This window comes from Ornithorhynchus anatinus, chromosome 8 (assembly GCF_004115215.2).
Source record: "Ornithorhynchus anatinus isolate Pmale09 chromosome 8, mOrnAna1.pri.v4, whole genome shotgun sequence".
In the NCBI taxonomy this organism is placed as follows: domain Eukaryota; kingdom Metazoa; phylum Chordata; class Mammalia; order Monotremata; family Ornithorhynchidae; genus Ornithorhynchus; species Ornithorhynchus anatinus.
This window is the reverse complement of record NC_041735.1, coordinates 57836750-57860734: the sequence shown is the minus strand read 5'-3', so window position 1 is coordinate 57860734 and position 23985 is coordinate 57836750. Positions and strand designations below refer to the sequence as shown.

The 23985-nt window shown below is 41.0% G+C and overlaps 1 protein-coding gene across 6 annotated transcripts in view; it reads left to right on the top strand.

The window, feature by feature from the left end:
* Positions 1-23985, top strand: part of STK31 (serine/threonine kinase 31) — a 57939-nt gene that overhangs the window by 15574 nt on the left and 18380 nt on the right. For all 6 annotated transcript variants that reach the window (XM_029071375.2, XM_029071376.2, XM_039912930.1 and 3 more), the window contains 11 exons: positions 48-406; positions 2876-3023; positions 4643-4758; positions 6162-6321; positions 9096-9218; positions 14092-14271; positions 15721-15837; positions 18686-18805; positions 19725-19856; positions 20486-20587; positions 22917-22997. In XM_029071375.2, coding sequence (XP_028927208.1) covers positions 48-406; positions 2876-3023; positions 4643-4758; positions 6162-6321; positions 9096-9218; positions 14092-14271; positions 15721-15837; positions 18686-18805; positions 19725-19856; positions 20486-20587; positions 22917-22997 — 1638 coding nt within the window. The remainder of the gene's footprint in view (positions 1-47; positions 407-2875; positions 3024-4642; positions 4759-6161; positions 6322-9095; positions 9219-14091; positions 14272-15720; positions 15838-18685; positions 18806-19724; positions 19857-20485; positions 20588-22916; positions 22998-23985) is intronic.

Below are 23985 nucleotides of genomic sequence, written 5' to 3'. Positions count from 1 at the left end.
TATGATGAGTTTGAAAACTTCTCTCTCTCTCTTCCCTCCCATCTCAGGGAAGAAAATTTTTGGGGAGTTTGATTTTTGAAAAAGGAATTAGAGTGCACCATAAAGTGACATACCAGGATGGCACTATTTATGCTCAGGCAGAGTTTGACAATGTGAATATTGGGGAAGAGATGGCTAAAAAAGGATATGCCGAAAGGTATGTGCCCTCTTCCAATCTGAGCAGTTGTGAAGAGAAGAGAATGGATAATGGTCCCTTAATGGCCAGAAGCATCAAAAGTCCAATCCCTCTTTGGGGACATAGACCCAACCCATCGGTGTTCAGCAAAACAAAAGGACGACATAGTGGACGAATGACTCTTGACTCCAGGACTGAGCATCCTTCAGGAAATCACGCAGCATTTCCAAAGTAAGTTCGATGTGAAAAGTGCAATTTTTGCGAGTGGGAAAACTGCTAAAAACACTGTTGTCTCATGGCCATGAGCATTAGGCTGGAAGTGCTCGCTGTCTGCATACAGGCACTCAACAAATACCATTGATTGATTGGAAACTGGGAAACCCAGGTTCCAGTCTGGGATGTGTCACTGACTCTGGCAAGTCATTTAACTTCAGTGTTTTAGTTTTGCATTCATTAATAATGCATACTTCTCCAGCTCTCACAAAGATATTTTGGACAATATATAAGACATTCGGAGCTTCATGGCGTTTCTGCTAATTCTATTGTATTGTACTCTCCCAAGCACTTAATAAAGTGCTCAATAAATATGATTCTTTTTTTAATTCACCTTCACTCTCAAATTTATTTATACATTAGAAAGGAAACATTCACTTGAATTGCTAAATCCAGTCTTATGAAAATGGGCCAGTCTTTATGGGCATAATTGTCTGTCTTTACTCTCAGAATTGAATCACTGTGGAAAAATAGATTTTGGTATTGTAAATTAGTAAATATATGACCCACCAGGTTCAAGCCAAAATAATGAACTGTCTTCTTTTTTGGTGGAATATGCAAGGCTCTCTTTGTGGATGTCATCTGGTTCTCAGCTCCTGTTCAGACTCCTACTGTATAGGCAGTCCTTAATTTAAGATTTTTTTGTTGATAAACAGCACTTAACAAAGTTTCTAAATTTGTGTCCTCTGGTTTTAACTTTGTCATTTGTCTCCTTTGGCCACTGGCTCTGGAAGTGCAGTGGTTGGGACCACCCAGAGCCTTAGGGAAATGACAAAATCAGTCAATGGTATTTATTGTGTGCTTACTGTGTGCAGAGCAGAGTATTAAGCACTTATGAGAGTATAATACAACCAAGTTGGTAAATGTGATCCCTGCCCACAAGGAGCATATGGCCTACAGGCTGTAAATAGATTAAAATGAATTAGGGATAGGAGAAAGAGTAGAGTATAAGAATATTTATAAGTGCTGTGGGGTTGGGGTGAGTTTCAAAATGTTCAAAGTATGCAAGTGCATAGTTGATGCAGAGGGGAGGATGGATAGGAGAAATAAAGGGCTTAGTCTAGGAAGGCTTTTGGAGGAGATGTGATTTTAGGAGGGCTTTGAAGGTGGGGGAGTGGTAGGCTGTAGGATGTGAAGGGGAAAGAAGTTCCAGGCCCAGAGGAGAACATGGGAAAGGGACTTGGTGGTGGGTTAGATGAGACTGAGGTGCAGAGAGTAGGTTGATGATAGAGAAGTGGGGTGTGCCGGTTGGGTCGTAGTAGGTCAGTCAGGTTAGGTAGGAGGGAGAGAGCTGAGGGAGTACCTTAAAGTCGATAGTAAGGAGTATCTGTTTGATGTGGGGTTGGATGGGCAACAGCTGGAGGTTTTTACTGGAGAGGCAGTATGGTAGAGTGGATAGAGCACGGGTCTGGGCGTCAGGTCACGGGTTTTAATCCCCACTCTGCCACTTGTTTGCTGTGTGACCTTGGGTAAGTCATTTCACTTCTCTGGGCCTCAGTTCCCTCATCTGTAAAATGGGGAGTGAGCCTGTCAGCCCTACGTGGGAGAGGGACCGTGTCCCAACTGATTTGCTTCTATCCACCCTAGCGCTTAGTACAGTGCCTGGCACACAGTAAGCGCTTAACAAATACCACAGTTATTATTGTTATTATTTTTGAGGAAAGTGAAAACGGACAGAATGTTCTTTCAGAAAATGATATGGGCAGCAAAGTGACGTGAGGACTGGAGAGGGGAGAGAGGATGCAGAGAGTTCAGTGAGGAGGCTGATACAGTAGTTAAGGCAGGAAATCAGGGAAACATCTTAAAAGCTATAATATGAGGATGGGAAAGAAAGGAAAAGGGCGTAGGGGTGGAGTGGAAGAAGCCAGGGGACACGTGGAGTTGAGGTTACCCTATTGGCAGGTAAAGACACCAGAAAGTGTCAGCCTGCCCAATTTTACATGGGATGAAGTAAAAGACAGGTTTTCCACCTTGAAACCTCTGCAGTTCTGAATAAGTACACATGAATGTATCTATGTTGTTCTCCATTTTTATAATATATGTCATTTATAATCGACAGAGTACACAATTTTTGATAATCTTGGTAAAAATAGGGTATCTGACCTTGGTTCAAGAACCAATCCTGTATTTGTAACATTGTTCCTATGAGAAAATTGGTTCTGATCTGCATCCTGACTCGATGCAGTTTTTAGGATTCCAATGCGTCTTAAGCAGAAGACTGCCTTTAGATGATAATGGATAGCTGGCATAAAAAGGTAACTATTCATTTCTAAACGTAAATGTTTTCAAAGTAAATTATATGGGTTTCCTACCTTTGCCAGCATTACTCTGCCTTAGATCATTATGATTTAGAAATTGCTCTCTCACGTACATTTTATGCTCCTTACTCATTTTTAATAAGGATAAGTTGATTCTTGGTGACTTTAGTCTAGGGTCAAATGTCAGCCTGGAAAAGATAAAACAGGACCAGAAACTGATTGAGGAGAATGAAAAGCTTAAACTGGAGAAAGAAGTTCTTCTTGGGAATTACAAAAAACTGGAATTGGAAGTTGAACAAGCTGCTCTGAAATTGCAGGTATGGTTGTGACTGCCAGGGGGCACCAGCCGGTAGAAAATTGGAAAATGTAAATAACGGAAGAATTCTCTTTCCTCCCTATATTACTTCTATTTTTTTTAAATGAAATTCAGCATATCCTATGTATCAAGCACTGTTCTAAGTACAGGGAAAGTTAAAGTAAATCAGGCCCAGATACATTTATGTGGTGAGGTGAAGATGTTCCTTACCCAGAAGTGAGGTGGAGTTCTCTGTCTGGTGATATGATATTCAGAGGGCCAGAAATTTGGGAAGCCCCGGGAAACCTAGGGAGAGACCTAGGCATAAAGCTTTCAGAGCAGATTTAGAGGAGATTGAGATTAGAAAGGAACCCACCCTGAAAATTAAAATAACAAGGAGCCCTTTTGAACAGTTATCAACACCATGATTGCTGAAATATCATCAGCATTAAAAAATGGTCAATGCTGTCTTTGTCCTTAGTGCTGAACTAGACTTATTCAGGGCTTAGTGTATGTAGAAAACATTCTCTGTCCTGGAAGACCTAACAGTTTAACAAGATGAGACAAAGCAGACCAGAATATAGTTTAGAGAAAGGATTCACAATGCCAAATGGGGCTGAACATATACATTCTGAGATGATTACAAACATTTGAATGCTTATACATATGTTACTTAGTTGGGATTAGTGAGGCAAGTATGATTAGTGATGAGGGAGACTGAACCGTCACTGATCACATTTTTTGTACCAGATCACATCGAGGCTGCCAGTTGCTTTAGCCAAAGGGAAAATTCATTTTAATCAACTTAAAAAACATGCTTGTATTTCAATAATTGGTACTGATACAATTTTGCTTGGTCTCTAGTCCAGATAGGTTATAGGTAGATATGCACATAGTAAGTGCTCAATAGATACAATTGAATGAATGAATGAATAAAATATTATTGCAGTCATGGAAATAAAGCTGTCAGTTTGGGCCTTAGCACTTTTAGGTGCTGTTGTGAACAAAATATTTGCTATTTAAGACTGAACTGGAGTAATCATGGAGGATGGGGTCATGATACCAACCCTCATGACATTAAAATCATTTGATTATTGTCCATTTGTCTGTTGTCTAATAAAACAGATGTAAGAGGTGTTTCTAAAGGGGTAAAGAGTGTTCTCCATGGAACAGGTCCCAAGGTGAATACTATTATTTATGTTAATGAGTTAAAGCAAATTGAGAGCCTAACCCTTAACTCTTTTTTAATTCATTCTTTTAATTTCATAGCCTATCTGCATGGAATTCAAGCATGGAACTCAACCTGTCCTATTTTAATGAGGGCAGAAAAGTCTTAGGGTTACTGTTAGGCAACACAGGCTAATGGAAAGAATGTGGAACCAGGGAGTCAGGAGGCTTGGGTTAGAGCTTGTCTTAGATCCATCACCGGCCTTCTCAGTGTCTGTTTCGTCATCTGTAAATGAGGTTGAATTTCTTTTCTCCTAACTTCCTTGATTTGTGAGCCTCATCCGATATACCCCTGTGCTGATCACAATGCTTTGGCCCACAGAACATACTTAATAAACACCATTATTATTATTATTATTATTATTAGTCATGTCCTAATCCAGTCCTAGTGGGTTTCCGTATTGTTTTTTTCAGCAAGAGAAAGAAAAATCCATGAAATCCCTGGAGCAGTTAGAAAACTCTCTCCAAACATACATTGGAACCAAAATGAAAACCCTGGCTTCTAAGGTTGAAGTCCTGAAAGAAGTTAGGTAGGTATCAGAGCCCTTACATGAGCACAGGAGGACTAGATCATTCATTCATCCATTCATTCAGTTGTATTTATTGAGATCTTACTGTGTGCAGAGGACTGTACTAAGAGCTTGGAAAGTACAATTCGTCAACAGATAGAGACAATCCCTACCCAACAACGGGCTCATAGTCTAGATGGGGGAGACAGACAACAAAATAAAACAAGTAGACAGGCATCACTACCATCAAAATAAATAGAACCATAGATAAATGCACATCATTAATAAAATAAATAGAGCAAAATAAATATGTACAAATATATACAACTGCCTTGGGGAGGGGAAGGGGGTAGAGCAGGGGGAGGGAGTAGGGGCAATAGGGAGAAGGGGAGGAGGAGAAGGAAAGGGAGGGCTCAGTCTGGGAAGGCCTCCTGGAGGAGGTTCCTAGTGTAGTCTTTGTATTTATTTGGGTGCTTGATAATAGAATTTTGGGGGGCATCTAAAGGATCAAACCTCAAAATATTTCAAGATGAAATATCAATTTGCGTGAGGTATCCCAGGAATCAAAGGACACCAAATGGAGATTTGAGGAAGGAGTTAAATGTCTGGAACAGCTGGCAGGGGCAGTAAGTATGGGAATGAATGTAAAAGGAGAAGTATGGTTGTTGGGCAGTGGAGAAGGCCGAATTAAAGCAGATAAGGATGAATTTCAGGTGGACAAGGTCAAAGGGACATCTGGATTTCCTCCAGCAGTGTTCTGCAGTTCGGGCACAGGAGCAGAGGAAGTGTACTGTGGAGGTGATCCAGGTTTGCAGGTCAGTGGGATGAGACCGGTGGAGGGACAGGGGAGCAAGGGAGTTCAGTGGAGAGTATTGTTTTGAGTGCGTCAATATGTGTGTCAGGAGAAGATAGTTTGGTTATGGAGACCAAATCAGGTAGGGTGGCTGTGAAGCAGCGTGGCTCAGTGAAGCAGCGTGGCTCAGTGGAAAAGTGCCCGGGCTTGGTAGTCAGAGGTCATGGGTTCGAACCCCGGCTCTGCCACTTGTCAGCTGTGTGACTGTGGGCAAGTCACTTCACTTCTCTGTGCCTCAGTTCCCTCATCTGTAAAATGGGGATGAAGACTGGGAGCCCCACGTGGGACAACCTGATGACCCTCTGTCCACCCCAGCACTTAGAACGGTGCTCGGCACATAGTAAGCGCTTAACAAATACCAACAAATACCAACATTATTATTATTAGTATTGGAGGGGATCAAAAGAACGGCGGTCTCTGGTGCGGACAAGGACATGTCTTTTAAAACATTTTAAAAGGGGAGGACCTTTTATTTGGTGTTATAATCCTCGCCTAAAATTTTCATTGTCGGAAGGAGTTCCAGAGAATTCTCAATGTCATATGTGTTCATTCCTTTTTTTAATGTAATTAGGCAAGCAGAAGTCAGCTTTCATTTTGGAGATGATCTGTTGGATGCTGTGAAAGTAGTAACTGAAGGATGCCTTGCTATGCCATCTTCCTTGAATGATCTGGAGAAGATTTGGGTAGAATATAATTTGGCTCAAGAAAAGATTCATTCTTGCCAAAATGTGGTGAGTTAGAAATTTTTATCTGTTTTTTTTTTGGTCCTAATGTCTAAAGATAAAAATAGTAACTGAATTGTCTGCTAAGTATACACCCAAGACCTCAGGTGCTTTTCTGACTTTAAGCACAATGTGTCATCTTGGCAGATGTCTGTGTAGCAAACAAAATAGAGTTGGCCTTAGCGATGGGTTGGGAGCAAACTAAGTAGGACTTGCCGATATCCTGAGGAAATCCTTTGCACTCTCCTGAGCTTTCCCCTTAAAGGTCAGTCTGTTCTTTCCAGCACCTGTTCTGCCAAAACTACAAGATGCTTGCTGGGAACAGACCGTATGTAGGAGTGATAGTATTTATTTGGTACTTACTGTGTGCAAAACCCTGTACTAAGCTCTGGGAGAGAATACAGAGGTGGGAATTAAACATGGTCCCGGTAAATAAATTGATATACTAACAAGGGAGGCTAAACAAGATTCTGATGTAAAGTTATCGGGTTAAACAGGTGCTGTGAACAGTGACTTGAGAGACCTCCTCTACACGGTCACCCTTCACTACCAAACTGGAATATATTGAAAGAGGTGTATTTTTCATCAGTTGAAAACTTGTACTAAGGGTTGTTGTTGAGCTGAGGGTTTTGGCATGGTTACATCCCAGTGGGAGCTGGGAAAACTGCCCAAGAGGAAACATCGCAGATGCTCTTATTCCCCCAGAAGTGAGTTTTGGATCACTTTTGGCTCAGCAAGCTTCTCTTCTGGATCAGCCTGGCCAGTGGTCTCAAGCTGGTGTTCCAGACTCAGCTGGGCTGAGCTAGACTATCCTGGAAAGACTTTAAGGGGAAAGATGGTCAGGCTGGGCTTCAGATTGTGGCCAGTATAGGGAGGGTCCTCTCCTGCTTTAGGTCTCATTCTTTGAACCTGGTCCCTGGGTGACTCCAGGGGACTGAGTATTTGGAAATGGAGTGTGGCCTACTTACTGCATGAGCTTTGCAAGTCTACAGTTTGGTAAGAAATCGAGGTTCTTAAATGTTTGTAGGCTGGAAGGTTTGACATTCGGTCCGAACCCAGTCAAAACTCTCCTGAGTTCTTGCTGTCTCCATTTCTGTTCTTCTGAAAAGAAGCGTTATCGTAACTTATGTTCCTTTTTCATTTCTGTGGCAAAGCGGAATGCAAGGGAGGAGGGGAGGATACCCCAAAGACCATGGATCATGTTATGCTAGGTCAAGTAGTGAAGTAGACATCAGAGGTTAGGGCAGGGGTGGGGCAACCTCTGACTCATTAGGCATATCTGGCTCTTTCTGGAGCGAAATATGGCTCTTGGCACCATAGGGACGATGCCATTAGTTTTAACTCCTACGGCTTCTTGAACAGGGAGTAGCTGTATACTTTGTCCCCCACCCCCATTTCTTTTCCCCTCCCTTCCCGCTCTCTTCTCTCTCTCGTTCTCCTCTCTTCTCTTTATTTCCCTTTTACTTTTCCCTCTTAATAATAATAAATGTGGTATTTGTAAAGTCTTACTCTGTGCCAGGCACTTTACAGCCATGGAGGTGGATAAAAGCAAATCGAGTTGGACGCAGTCTCCCATCCCTCTTCTCCCAATTCCTCCTATCTTCTCTTAGTCCCAACAGAAAAAGGTGATGTAAGGACAATATGAATTTTAAATTGTACTATTTCATAATTTAATAACAAAAAGAATTAAACTACATTTTTATGTGCTTAATGATATGATTGATTCTTTGGGCGCCAAGCTGGCGGCCTAATCCTGGCTTGGCCACTTTCCTCCTATGTGTTACCTTGGGCAAATCACTTCACCTCACTTACATTCTTCATCTTTAAAATGGCGATGAAGTTCAGCACTTGCTATGTGCTGAACACTGTTCTAGGTGCTGAAATAAAACAACGAAGAAATGCTTCTTCTCCCTCCTGCTTAAACTGTGGGCTCCATGTGGGACAGAGACTGTGTCTGACCTGCTTATCTTGTATCTACCCCAGTGCTTGGCCCATAGTAAATGCATAGTGTGACCTAGTGGAAAGAGCACGGGCCTGGAAGTCAGAAGACCTGGATTCTAATCCTAGCTCTATCACTCGACTGCTGTGTGAATTTGGACAAGTGAATTAACTACTCTCTGCCTCAGTTATCTCATCTGTAAAATGGAGATTCAGACTGTGAGTCCCCTGTGGGACTATGTCCAAACTGATTATGTTGCATCTATTCCAGTGCTAAGTACTGTACCTGGCACGCAGTATGTCTTGTCTTATGCTGTTGAGTCATGTCCGTCTCATAGTGACGCCATAGTCACATCTTTTCCAGAATGCCCCACTTTCATCTGCAGTCGTTCTGGTAGTGTATCCATAGAGTTTTCTTGGTAAAAATATGGAAGTGTGCTTAACAAATACTTTTTAAAAAACAAATATTACAATTATTATTGTTGTTATTTACTCCAAGTGTTTTACACAGAAAGTGTGGAAACTTGGGCTCTAAGAAGAGATTAGATGTTAGAAAAAAATAAGAGCCCTAGGAGCTGGAATGTATGATTCTATTTTCCTCTTTTTAATCAAGTTTTATGACTTTATTTTTAAGGGGAAAAAATCAAAGAACAAGATTTGATTCACTGATAGGGTTTTGGTTTTTATTTTCCTTTAAGGCTGATCCAAGACGATCTACTTTTCTCATGTGCTTGTTGCCTTCTCTGATCATTCTGAGTAGAGTGTTGAGAACTATTTTCTCATTATGAATTTTGATATATGAAGAATAAATGATCCCAATGGCTCTTTTTTGCTTTATCCCCCAGGATGAAGGAAAAGACTTGATTGCAAGAAGAAATGAAGTGCGACAGAAACTGTACAATGCAGTAGAAGTGTTTGTACTGGAAGTGGATGAGTTATCTCTTAGTCAGCGCTTGATAACTTTGGAGGTGATTTTTCAGCAATTTGTTATGAGGTAGTCTGTTACTCAGGTACAGCTGGAATAATGCTGTTGCCCTGGAATTTTTCCATATGTGGGCAGAGAGAAAAGTTCTGGACCCCTAGAGTTGCTAAGGAAGGAATCCCATTGCTCTAAGCCCTCCTAGAATTGAAGATTCTCTTTCTTGGACACCCTGCTAATAATAATGATAGTATTAATAGTGATATTTGTTAAGCACTTAATGCGTACTGAGCACTGGAGTAGATATAAGGTAATCAGGTTGGACACAGTCCTTGCCCTCCATGGAGTTCATAGTCTGAGGGGAAGGAAGGACAAGTGTCTTCTCCCATTTCCCCATCTCCATCCCTTCTTTCCCCGTACTCTGCTCAGGGATTCATAAAGTAACTTGGAACAGTTACTGTGTCAAAGCCACTGCTGCTCCATCTCTACCATGGCTCACCACAAACAAGAAAAACATACAGCGAGTGCTCCTTCTGCTGATTTCTTCTTCCTCAACTCAGGGCCAGTTGGGGCGATTCCCTTTTCCTCTGATCCTTTTCTGGTGTGCCAAGAACAGAATTTGTAATTGGCTCCTTCTCTCCCCTCAGATGTAGATTTCAACAAGATATTTCACTTTTCCTGCATCCAGATTCCTAAGCATGAACTGGTTATTTGAGCAGTGGAAATTTTTTTAAAAGCCTATGGAAAGAGCAAAGGTTTGGGGGAGTCTAAAGACCTGCGATCTAGCCCCTACTGAGAGCTCACCTCCTCCAAGAAGCCTTCCCAGACTGAGCTTTCTCTTTTCCCTCTTTTCCCTCTGTTCCCTCTCTGCTCCCCCTCCACGCTCTGCTCCCTCCTCCTTCCCCCCTTCACCTCCCCTCAGCTAAGCTCCCTTTCCCTCTGCTCCTTCCCCTCTCCCTTCCCCTCCCCTCAGCACTGTGCTGTTTGTATATATTTTTATTACCCTATTTATTTTGTTAATGAGGTGTACATCCCCTTGATTCTATTTATCGTGATTATGTTGTCTTGTTTTTGTCCGTCTGTCTCCCCCGAGTAGACTGTAAGCCCGTCATTGGGCAGGGATTGTCTCTATCTGTTGCCGAATTATACATTCCAAGCACTTAGTACAGGACTCTGCACATAGTAAGCGCTCAATAAATACTATTGAATGAATGAATGTTTCGTGACCTTGGGCAAGTCACTTAATCTCTCATATGTAAAATAGGGATAAAAGAGATTGTGAACCCTGTGTGGTACACAGACTGGGCCCAATCTTCCCCAACATTTAGCACAAAGTAAGCACTGGGATAGTGGTGGGGAGAAAGGCAGAGAGGTTCCCTCAGCACCTTCCCCTTTGGGGTTTCTAGTGTTCATGGTGGGGGGCAGCCTCTTTTGATTGGCGACTACCTACTTTACCCAGTCCTAAAATTGGCTTTGTCCCTGTCTTCTGATCTAAACTGAGTCTCTTGGCCCACCATCCAAGTGGAACAGTATTAAGAGTGTCAGCTATCCCCTGGGAATATAAAAATGTCAGAAGCCCTGGAAAAACTGGCAGGTGCTAACTGGAAAGCATCCCTGTATTGCTCCTTGTTACTAAATGCACCTGAATGCACCTCTATTGCAGGGGCTAAATGATGGGGCCGATTTTTACCATCAGTTTAGGTCAGTTTAGAACATGTAAAAGCAGTTTAAAATGCTATACAATTCCTAACCTTTCTCATTCCTTAGTTACCAGACGATGAAGAATAGAGAAAGAGAGAATAATGTCTGGAAAATGCCCAAGTAATTGCCAGAGTGTCAGTGCTCACTTACCCGAGTCCAGGTTTACTTTCTAGTAGTGACTGGACTTGCCTGGGTCCATGGTAGGGACCCCCTCCCACCCCCAACCCACCCTATGCATTGTCATAAATCCCTAGCCCTTGTCATACTACCCGGGTAGTTGACAATTCTCTACAATTCTTTTCATGAGGACACCTTAACTTGTAGCCACACATCGGCCACTTCTTTGTGGGTTTTTTTCTCCTCGTTAGCATTTTGCTCAAAATGACAAAATTGTTTGAAATTCGCATATAAACTTAATCTGGTGTGGACATTGGAGATTTTGGGTAGAAACAGAAATAGCATTTTAGTTTTATAGTTTTTTCACCCTTTTGAAGCCTCCACAAAACCCTGGGAAGACTGGTGGCTGCAAGTGTGCCCTGAGAATCTGAAATTCTCCTCCTCTAGCTCCAGTGCCCTACTGATTTTGCTTTTATTTTGTCTTATCTGTGTTGTGTTTTAATGTTTCATCAAGCCTTTGGGCCTGTCTCCCACCCATCTTCCCACTTGTACTTTTAGATTATGAGCCTCTCCAAGTGACAGGGACAGTGTCTAATTCCCACCTGTGCTTAGCTCTGCACACAGAAAGCACTTAATAAATATTACTCCTACTACTAAGAGGGGAGCACACTTGTGACATGATATCTGTCAAGCTAGGAAAAAATGATGCAGAAGTTGGTGGAATAAATTTTGGTTTTTTTTATTTCCATGGGTTTGGATTTTATTTTGCCAAGAAGATTTGTGGTGCCGGGTTGAGGAGAAAAATTGAATGAAAATTCAGGGCCTGGTGATTTAAGCAAATATACTTTATGTTGATTTCGTCTTTCCAAGGTAGATAAAATTCATTCCAGAAAGTCAGTAGAAAGTGGTGAAGCAGTTTGGGAAAGATATTCTCAAACTCCACTAGGTGGTGGTCTATAAATGCTTTTTCAACTGGGCTAGATTAGACGCAGCATTAGAAACAAGGTACACAGCTGCACATTTTTACAGGGCTCCAAATCCTTTATGGACTAAAGACGCTGAGCTAGAATACACTTTAATGGTTGGCGAGGATCTATCTGCCTTCCTCTTTAATCTCTCTGTGAGAAAGATTTAGAAAAATAAGGGAAGAATAGCCCCACTTTGTGTGACTCCCACCTTTCCATATTTTTTCTGTATGCTCCCCAGTTTGTAATCCTGGATAAACCTCGTTCTTAAGAAGAGAGCGATAGTCAGGATCAGGAGTAGCAAGGGGGGGTGGTATTTTTATTGCTGAATTTTTCAGACCTTGTGTACTCATATCTCATTAGGTAGTTAGATGATCGTTTTAGCACTGTGTGGTCCAAGTAGGCTGCATGTAAGTTATTTTTGGAAATAGACCCATTTCCAATAAATGGTAGAATCTTGTTCCTTTAAATGGATTAAAAAATCTTTCCCGTTTTAATTGACAGAAAAAACCTTTCGGTTACAATGCCTGTAAAATTGAATGACTGGAGAAAGATAATCAAGAGCTAATTTTGAGTGGAGAGCAAAGTAGAATTGAAATCTTGAGTAATTAGAGAGCTCTCAAAATAAAGTTGAGACAATCCTCCACTTTTGCTTCCATGTGGCTAGCGTTCTGCCTTACACCTCTGCTATAAACGTACTACACACACATGTGTACACTAACCCCAGACCTACCATTGCAGTGGGTCCAGGAGATGCAGGGACACAGAAGAGTGCTTGAACCTTGAGGAGGGCATAACAGAAGCAGAGAAGCTAGTTAGTCGGTCTCCATTTTGTTTTCAGCTCTATAGTCAGCTCCCATCCTATGACCCTGACCCAGGTCAGGACGGTGAGAGGGGAGGAATCAAGTGACTTGCCCAAGGTCACACAGCAGACAAGTGGCAGAGCTGGGATTGAACCTAGGTCCTTTGGATTTATAGGCCTGTGCTCTATCCACTAGACCATGCTACTTGAAAGATTTGAAAGAGAACAGGTCAGAGAGGCTTGCCATTTTATTATTTTATTGTATTCTTCCAAGCCCTTAAAACAATACTCTGCACCCAGCTGGTCAATATATTTTAATGATAATAATAATGGCATTTGTTAAGCACTTACTATGTGCCAAGCACTGTTCTAAGCACTGGGATAGATACAAGGTTTTCAGGTTTCCCGTTTGGGGCTCAAAGTCTTGATTCCCATTTTACAGATGAGGTAACTGAGACACAGAGAAGTTAAGTGACTTGCCCAAAGTCACACAGCTGACAAGTGGCGGAGTCAGGATTAGAACCCACAACCTCTAACTGCCAAGCCCAGGCTCTTTCCACTAAGCCACACTGTTTTATGGATTGGTTGGAGAATAGTCCTGATCCTTTTGGGAAACTTTTATTCATTCAGTCAGTCATATTTATTGAGTGCTTACTGTGTGCAGACCACTGTACTAAGCGCTTGGAAAAGTGCAATATGACAATAAAACACATTCCTTGCCCACAGTGAACTTACAGCTGACTTTGTCCCTAGGGTTTGTGCCCTAGGGTTCCCAGATCTCTTCTGGAGATCCCCAAATCCTTCTTGGAGTTTCACTTACCAAAGGGTCCTCACTTGGATTTGTTCAGAGAGAGGAGTGAGAGGAAAAAAAAAAAGGAGTATGTGAAGAAATTTCAGGATGGAGCGAAGGGAGAAGGATGGAGGAATCAAAGAAAACCTTGGAGGGAGCATAGAGGATAGAGGAGTTCAAGGTTGAGGGCTTCAGGAGCAAATTAGATGTGGAAAAGTCTGAAGAGTGAGGTGGGCTAGAGTGCATAAAGGGACCATTTTCACTGGGAATGTTTATAACTGTCATTATTTATGCTAAGTGACTTAGCAGGGGTCATAATAGGAAAATAAAGGAAAAACCAGAAGATCCACATTTCAGGAATAAAATGAAAACAACAGTCCAGTTACTTGGAATAAAAAATGTAGTTCTCATTCTTGTATTTTAACTGGGATTTGAGTTTCTGCCCTTCAATGAGGTATTGGCTCAAATAGTTAATATACTAGCCTAGTTCTTTTCATTGAGGGATGTTTAACACTTTTTAAATAAAGTGGGTTTTATGTCTTTGTAGCAATTGTCTGGCTCCTTAGAGGCAGCCTATGGGGAAGCAAAGGAAGTGCCAGACTCAAGTGAAATATTTAAGCAGTTTTATGATTGGAAGCATGGTAAACAAGAGGAATTTAATTGTATCCGAACCGGAACAGATGCTTCTCTACAAATCCTCGTGGTGTGGTTCAGTAACATCATAAAGGTAAAGCACACTTTGCTTAGGATAGGAATGAAAAAGCTTCCCTTTATTAAATCCCAGGGAACAGGAAGAGGGTTATAACACTGTTTCCTACTGACTGCTACTTAAAAGGTCTGAAAATAACACTCATCAGCCTATCAAATGAATCTTATTCTAGCATCACTTCTTTTGAGTGTGGGCATGAAAGGATAAGCAGGTTTTAGAGAGAGAAGTGTCTGTCCCTCTTGTGCTTCAAGGGGGGTGAAAAACTTTTTTTTCCCACATCCCCCTCACCCTTTGATTGGAAGTGGTTTGCACATTTTCTAAAATAAACTCTTGTAAAAAAAAAAAAGTATTTTAGGAACAGTGAATTAAGTTTTTCTCGGACTTAAGTTTACTCTCAGGCTCGAAGATAGGCACTTTGGGAAGTGCATTAACTCTTCAAGCACTGCTACATGTATTTGAAACATTGGAAACAAAGCACTAATTTGTCCCCCAGTGGTCTTAGAGAGCTAAGTTTCTGCCTGAAGTATGTAATTTATTACCAGAGAATAAATTGAGGCAGTTTTGAAGGGTTAGCTGTGGTATGTTTGGTTTTTTTTCTTCTTTTTTTTTTTTTTTTTACCAGAAACTAGATTCTGAAGGCTTCTCAAGCCTGTAATAAGTGGAAGCACTCTAGCAGTCATTTTTAGTGCATGCAGGAGAGAGTGATTTAAGTACTGACTCACTTAGCTGCCCAGTCTCTACTGGAAGGCCAGAAGAAGTTGGTAACATTTAGGTGGAATTTTTCAGGTGGTCAGGAGTCCACCTGTGAAACAGAGAAATGCCAAATACCATTGATGTTGTGCCCCAAATGTCCCAAACTTGGAAAAGCTCCCTTTAAACCATAATCTGGGCTGGGAAAGGCACAGTTCAGCTCCAAATATAATTTCCTTTGGAGTGCAATTTGTCATCTTCACACATGTGTAAGAGCCTCCCGCCTGACTGCTGTCCTCACTCCCAGCTGAGCAATGGGGCTTGCTAATGAGGGGCAGAGTGGATGCTACTGCTGAGACATGATTCTTCTGGAACATCAGTGATGCCATTACTCAGTCACGCCAAGGTCTTTTCAGTCCACATCTTGTCTGACAGAGGCATCAGGATGCTTAGAGTAACCCTGTGATGGTTGCCTCATCAACAGAGTCCATCCTTGGCTTAACATGTTATCTAGATGCCCCAGGGATGATACCATGAGCTACAGTGTGATTGCCAAAAAGCCACAGGGTAGAAAAATCCTGATTTTATTCTTTTAATTTTGAGTAGGTTGGAGGAAGGTGATCTCTGGGGAGAAGCATAACTGTAACGTGAACCCCCCAAGCTGATATCTGAGGAGGAATTTTATTTTGATGCCTTACATGATAGGAATCACTCAGCCAGGGTCAGCATATTCTGTGAACTATTTGAGGTCTAATTCTCTTTGTTTTTCCATCCAAGGTTTTTGATCCTACTGCAGAAGTGTCACTGTGTTCTGAAGAAATAGTTGGAAATGTCGATGAAATTCTTGAGAAGATTGAGTTGAATGTTGGCAAAGAATTGGAAGTTTCTCTGGTCGTGAGTTATTCTTAAATACATCTAGATTGCTTTTGCAAAAAAGCCTACACGTCCTCCAACTCTGAGATTTAAAAAAAATCATCTTACTCATATTTGATTATGACTAGGTCTAGGTGCTAAATTGAATTTCTGTGTAATTGGCACCCTTACTTTTGTACTGGGTGCTATCTGTGAGATGGCTGAAGATGTTTGTAAATCCGTGCTTTGGAAGAACTGTTGGTGCCTGGACACCTATATTTATCATATGAACTGGTGGAGTGCATTTTAGCTGAGATTGCATTTCATGCCCAAATGCATGTTGTTTCAGGATTCCAGATTGGTTGTGCTTTTAGTTTTGATAAGTAATTTAAAGAGTGTCTCAAACAACTTTGGTGGGTTTAACTATCAATAGTTGCTATGGATAATTAAAAACAATTTACTTTGATGATCAGAACGCCTATACTTTCCTAATTCATTCTATGCTTACTTTTGTCTGTTTAGTCCCAAATGGAATTGAAGTGTGTGGTTTATTTTTTTTAAATGGTATTTGTTAAGCACTTATTTGCCCGGCACTGTACTAAGCTCCGGGATATCATCCAAGCCCAAATAGCTCACAATCTTAATCCTTATTTTACAGATGAGGTAACTGAAGCCCAGAGAAGTTAAGTGCCTTTCCCAAGGTCCCACAGCAGACAATTGGCAGAGCCAGGATTAGAACCCAGATGTTTCTTACTTCTGTAGATCTGAGAGAGGCTTTCTGAGTTTACACTTAGCCCTTAAGTCTCCTTTGCTCAGAGTTGCCTTTGACATTAGTATTGTTGAAGATTTAGGAAGGGATGTTAAATTCTGATCACCTGATGTGGCACTTAGTTAGAACTGTGACTTGCAGGAGGAGTAAGGGGCTGATGCTAGATTGGCAATGACCGGCATCTTGGTCTCCAGAGAACAGTAATAATAATAATAATAATGTTGTTGGTATTTGTTAAGCGCTTACTAGGTGCTGAGCACTGTTCTAAGCGCTGGGGGTAATACAGGGTAATCAGGTTGTCCCACGTGGGGCTCACACACTTTTAATCCCCATTTTACAGATGAGGGAACTGAGGCACAGAGAGGTTAAGTGACTTGCCCACAGTCACACAGCTGACAAGTGGCAGAGCCAGGAGTCGAACTCATGACCTCTGACTCCGAAGCCCAGGCTCTTTCCACTGAGCCACGCTACTCACCCTCTTAGAGGATGGATGTGACAAAACTTCTTTAACAAGCTCCAGCGAGTTGGATCATGACTGTAAACTCCTCGTGGGCAGGGAATATATCTACCAATTCTGTTGTACTCTCCCAATAGCTTAGCTCAGGGCTCTGCATATAGTAAGCGCTCAATAAATACTATGGATTGATTTTTATTATATGTAAGTTTGAACTCAAGATCAATCTGCCTTGAGATCAGCCCCACGTTATACTAATGTTTCTGTTTATTTCTGCCTCTATTGCACTCACCCAAGCACATCACACAGTAGGTGTTCAGTAAATACTACGATTAATTTTTATTGTGAGTCTGAACTCATGACGAATCCATCTTATTTGAGCGCTTACTGTGTGTAGGGCTTGGGTGAGTATAAGAGAGGCAGCAAAAAACAGTACCAGTAGAGTGGTGTGGGGCTGATCTCACGGCAGAGGTGGCAAGGTGGGAGAAGGAAACAACAGGAGGCTGACTTGCCCATGGAGATGGTGGGAGAAATTGACTGAGTGGATGAAATGAGCTGCTGTAGTCAAGCGGTGTGGCATAATGGAAAGAGTTTACAACTGGGAGTAAGAGGGTCTGAGTCCTATTCAGCCACTTGCCTTGGTTTCCTCAGATTCAATATCTGCTCCTATTTAGGTTGTGAGCCCCAGGTGGAACAGGGACTGTGTCCAACCAGATAATCTTCTACCTACCCCAGTTTTTAGCTTGGTACTTGGCACATAGTAAATGCTTTATAAATGCCACAAGTATTATTACGCGGGACCATGAGATGGGGCTGTGACAGCTGTGGTGTTCCTCCTGAGAGCTCTTTCCCTCCTCCCTGCACCCCCAAATCTGGCTAGCACCTCTCCACCTGGGGGCAGAACCCTCTATCAGAATTAATTGAGGGGAGGGGGCTATTTTGTGTAAATATTTGCAACCTGTAAAAATAACGATATTAATAACAAAAATTATAATAATAATTAATGGTATTAATATTAATTATGGTATTTGTTCAGCACTTACTAAGTACTGAAGCCAAGCACTGTTCTAAGCCCTGTAATGTTGCCACTTAATAATAATCATAGCTGAAGGCTGAGAGCAGGACGTCTTGAGGCTCTTTCTGGCTGAGTTTTTCTATTTCCTGAACTCCAGTTTTCCCCACGGTTGGCCCTAGGAATTATGAATGAGGTCTGAAAGTAAAATCTGTTTCTCCCATGGCAATACAGAACATGGCCTCTTCTTTCCCCCATTAGCATCTTGCTCTAACCGCTGTATCCATAAGATAAGAGAATTTGCTTTAAGGCAGTAATCAGGGGAACATAGACTCTGAAATGTATAATTTCTGTGGTCATTTCAATCAATCAGTTAATCCATCAGTGGTATTTATTTAGTGCTTATTGTGCAGAGTACTGTACTAAGCACTTGAGAGAGCATAATACAGTAGCGGTGGTGGACGCTGTCTTTTCCCACAAGGTTCTTACAGTGTACTAGGGGGACAAACGTTAAAACAAATTGCATCTAGGAGACACAGCAGAGTATGAGGATGTGTACATAAGTCTTGTGGGGCTGGATTTGGGGTGATTGTCAACCACTGGATTTGAATTGAAATTTGAAGGTAAACCTTCATAGGTGTGTAATTTTGTCTAGGAGCAAGAGGATGCAGACAAGGAGATAATCTTAAGTACATATAATCAAGTTCAACAGAAGATCCATTCAGAGGAGAAGCTTATAAAGATAGTGCTTTCTAAGTACGGGTCCAGTATTGAGGTACAAGTCAGTTTAACTCTCCTTGTTAATAGTTATGTACTTTAATAATTCATTAATATCTGCACTTCATAGCATCCCCTTCTTGCAGCCCTGATAGGTACATTGAGTTCTTCTGACACCAGTGAGGTCCTGAATCCAGATAGGCTCGTGTCCTCAGATGTTCCTAACATTATTTTGGTCAAAATGGGTAGTAGTCAAATCACACTTCCAGCAGAACTGAGTGTATCTCTGCAACAAACAGAGAGTTTTAAATTCTTTAAAATTGAGACTACTTTTTAAATTAATGCTGGAAGACTTTTTAAAAAAAGTCTCTGTAGCTTTTTAAAAAAATGATCCATTCTTCAATTTAGTTAGCATATACTTTTCAGACAAAGGATTAAAGCTTCTTCTAACTATTCAATTATTACCTCCTAAAGATAGTTTGTCCCCTGTAATTTTAGGGGCTAATTGTACTCTTTTATTAAGTTCACAATCAACACTTCCTAATGAAAGGTAGAGTCAGGTTGCCTACAGGTGTCCCAGCATGGGAGAAGGTGGGAATTCAGGCTGGCAGCTGGTGAGAACTTTAAGAGAAATAAATACTGCATAGACAGTCCACAAGGTGAATACCATAATCATAGATATTTGATTATTGGTTCTACAGTGCATTGACCACAGTGGTTACTAAAATGTTGAAAACAAAATTAGTTACATGCTGTAACAAAAGTAAAATGGCTAAAGTGCCCTGTTTGTTTCTAAAAATACTTGTTTGCAGACCAGATTTTACAAATTAACATTAGTGAATGATGTCAGTATTTGGTTTACATATTGGGTAGCTCTTTATATGAACATTCAACCCCAGTAGAGTCAATTGTCATAAGAATGCAATGGAGCATTTGAAATTGCAAGTGCACTAACATTTTTTTGCCCTCAAATTTAGTTTAAACAGCAGACTGGGGAGTGGCTAAATGAAAGCCCCAATGTGGACCATCTGTTATCTATTAAGAAGACCCTGAAAAGCTTAAAGGCTCAACTGAGATGGAAATTGGTTGAAAAGAGCAACTTGGAGGAAGTAGGTGAAGTTTAGCCACTGTTCAAACTAGTCCTAAAGTTTGGCCTCACTTGTTGGCCATACCAGGTGCCATCTGTGTCCTCTGAGTGGCAGTCTAGTGCTGTGTGGAGCTAATGGCTTATGCCAGTGTGCTCAACTTTAGGCACACTAGCCTACGGCCTTTGAGATGACTTTGGAAAAAGAAAAATACGCTGGACATGCAAAGTAGTAGTAGTTTTTTTTTTCACTTGGGTAAAACCTGTGGTTTGAACTATTGTCATGAGATTAATCCAGTTTAGATATAGTCTGTTTGCAAGTTAAGTAATTTACCTTACCATATGATTCAGTTTGAGGTGCTAAATTTTTCCAAGAGCCTACAGCCTTTAAAGAAAAAATATTTTCCTATTTACTAATGACTACAGATCAAGCTGGAATTTGTTTAGAGGCTACTCTCAGCCGTATATTAGGAAGAATCCCTCCCTTTAACTAAGCCTCATGTGGGATAGGAACCATGTATGATCTGCTTATATTATATCTACCCCGGTGCTTGGTACCTGGTAAATGCTTAAAAAATACCACATTTATTATTGAGATTTTTTTTTTTACCTTGATGACTGTGTCATGTAACTCTGGCTTTACTCTAAATGCAGTCTGATGAAGTCAGTGAATCTGAAATTTCAAAAGTAAAGGATGAAATCATTGGGCTGCGAGATGACATATTTCAGAAAATTTACAGGGAACAAGAGGAATATGTAAGTATTCAATTATGCAAATTGTCCAGACTCTTCTAATGTAAGTCCCGTGTAGGATAGGGACAGCATAGTCTAGTGGATAGAGCATGGGCCTGAGAGTCAAAAGGACCTGGGTTCTAATCCCAGTGCTGCCACTTGTCTGCTGTGCGACCTTGGGCAAGTCACTTAACTTCTTTGTTCCTCAGTTATCTCATCTGTAAAATGGGGATTAATATTATGAGCCCTATGTGGAACAGGGACGGTGTCCCACCTGATTAGCTTATCTCTACCCCAGCACTTAGATCAGTGCTTGACATAATAATCACTTAAATACCATCATCATTATTATTATTATTATTATCCAACTTGATTATCTTGTTTCTATCCCAGCACTTAGTACAGTGCTTGGAACATAGGATGTGCTTAATAAAATACCATTATTATTATACGAGATCCTACCCCAAGATTTGAATGCAAGCCTCTCGTTTAAATTGGACTAACGATGGAAGCTCAAATAAGTTGCTTTTGTAAGATCCAGATCTCCACTGATGGAATTAACTTTCCCACCTTTGTTGCATCAATATTTCTGTAACCTTTAACTAACAGCCCTTCCAGATCAGCTCTTTGAAATTTGAACCTAAGATCAGTTATCATCTACAAATGAATCCATTTTAAAGTATTCATTTCAAGATTCTAAATTGATACATCAACCAATTGTATATATTGAGCACTTGCATTGTAGAGAGCACTGAACTAAGAGCTTGGGGGGGAATACAATAGTGGTAACAGAGTTGCATGTCTAATGTCATCACTTCTCAAAATATCAATTACAAAAGGACAAATACGTCAGCCATTAAGTCACTGGAGTACAAGGTCTAAGTTTAGAATAATTCATATGTTTGTTGTTGACTGCTAAATGCAGTTTAATAGCCTGTTGAAACAAATCAAGTCAAAGTTATTCATCCTCCTGGGATTTGCCTGCCAATGGAGAGAATGATGGGAGCCTCAATTTCATCCCAAGATATCACCTTTCTCAACTCCCAAAGCAAGCACATCCTATGCGCACAGCTACTTAAACTTCTCTCCCCTCTGCCCTAAGTGCTGTCTTCGAGTACCTCCAGGAATGAGCGGTTCAACTGCACAGATCCCCCGGTGATTTTTTTCTCATAGGCCTGTCTTTTTTATATACTTTTATCCTGGAATGCCTCAAGTAAAGGTCTCCCTATATAGTTCTTCCAGACATTCCTTCTGATGTGTACACCTTTTCTTTGGTTTCAGTAGATTCAGATATTTCCATTTCAGTAGAATCAACCTTTGGGAAGCACTTTCAAATAAGTTCTTTATTTCATAACTGACAGCTTGTAAGGTTCAACTGTTGATTAACCCCTCATGTGTAGCGTGGTTTAGGTAAGTTCTTTTCAAACTTTTTTGATTAGCAGCAGAGCAGTCTGAGGGTGCAAACTCTCCTCTCTTTGACTCCCCAGTGTCTATCTGTCCAGAAGCCTGTGGGAATGTTGGAAGTGTGCTTATGTACTGCATCTTGTTTGTGACGAGGCCCCTTCTAACTTTGATTTGAATGTCTGAATGAGCCAGCGAGGTGTACCCTTGAACTGGGGAAGCATAGCTATGCAAATGGGCTGAAATGAAAGATGGCGATTTCCCCAAATTCTCAGAAAACATTGGAAAAACTCTTAAATGGCACCAGTGTGCCATGAAGCAAAGGTTGGGAACTGTAGTTTATAGGAAAGGCATTACAAGACCTGGTTTCTCTTTGTTGCTCCACCGCTGACTAGCAGGGCATCCTTGGCGAGGCATTTTATCTCTCTGCTGAATCAGTTTCCCGTTTGTGCTTAGTTTTATGAAGGAAAAGTAAGGGGATTGAAATGAAATAATTTGGAAGTGAAAGCACCATCCAGCTGCAAGGAATTATTAATTTTGTTTTCAGTTCTTTCATTTTTGAAATCAGCTTTGGGACTTCATAATGTGCTGTTATATAAATGAGTATAAGATTTTGCCTGGTAGAGGAATGGAAATTTCTTTCCACTCATAAAAGGAGAATCTAAGAATTAGTGCTCGTTCTTTTCTGTAATAGCAACCAAATCTCAGCACTGAAAAATAACATTAATAGACTTGTGTTTTAAGATATTAAAATCGAGCTTCAAAGTCTTTTGAAGCAAATGGTGGAAGAAGCAAGAGTCGAAATTATTTTATTTTGTCCTAAAACAGAATCAGTGGTATTTATTGAGTGCTTACTTCTTGCTGATCTTTCTCTAGCTGTGGTTCCCTTTCCATTGTAATTCTTGTGTTGGATATTGTTAGGCCCAAATGATAGATTGTTTTGGAATTTCAGGAGAAACTGAACAACCTAGTGCAGAATTTATTCCCTGAGCTGCCTCTACTGCACCCAGAAGCAGGGATTCTCAAGTACATGGTAAGTTTTAGGTGCACTCTTGGCTAAATCTATTGGCAAATATGCTGAAAAGCATATTATACTTTTGTTTTTTTATGGCATTTAAGTGCTTTCTATGTACCAAGCACCGTACTAAGCACTGGGATTCATACAAGCTATGAGGTCGGACACAGTTTGTGTTCCACATGGGGCTCACCATCTTAATCCCCATTTTGCAGATAAGGTAACTGAGGCACAGAGAAGTTAAGTGACTCGCTCAAGGTCATATAGAAGACAAATGGTGGAGATGGGATTAAAACTCAGGTCCTTCTGCCTGCCAGGCCAGTGCTCTCTCCACTAGGCCACACTGATTTTCATTAGGCTATGCTGCTTCTCTGAGTGTGCACTTTTAGAGTGCCTACAGAGTATTATGTCTGAGTGCATACTTCTAAATTTATTCTGAAAACCGAAAAAAAAAAACCCTATAGTAACCAAATCACCCCTGATGTTTGGAGTTAATTTTAGAGACTATTAGAAGTAGCATAACTCATTTTTTTAAAATTGCATTTCTTTATCCTGTGCCTCTTAACTGTCAGCCGCATGTGCTGAACATGAGTTCCTCACTTGTTGGAGACAGAGTTTTAAATTGCTGAAGTCTTCCATTGTGTTTTGGTCAGCCCTTCCTCACTTAGGATTAAAGCCACCATCTCCAACAGAGTGATTGCCTAAAATCAGGTTCACTCTACTAAACAGTTGGCACATAGTCAAATGCCCCAAATACTTGTAAGTGCAGAAAGTGTCTGGTGTCTGAATTCCTAGAGTACTGTATCAGTCAATCAGTGGTATTTATTGAGTATTTACTGTATGCGGAACCCCATATTAAGCACTTGGGAGAGTACAGTACACTAGAGTTTGTTGACATGATCCTCATCCTTCAAGACCGTGCAGTCTAGTTGGGGAGACAAACATGAAAATAAATTATAGAAAGGGGAAAGGGCAGAGTGTAAGGATGTGTACATAAGTGCTATGG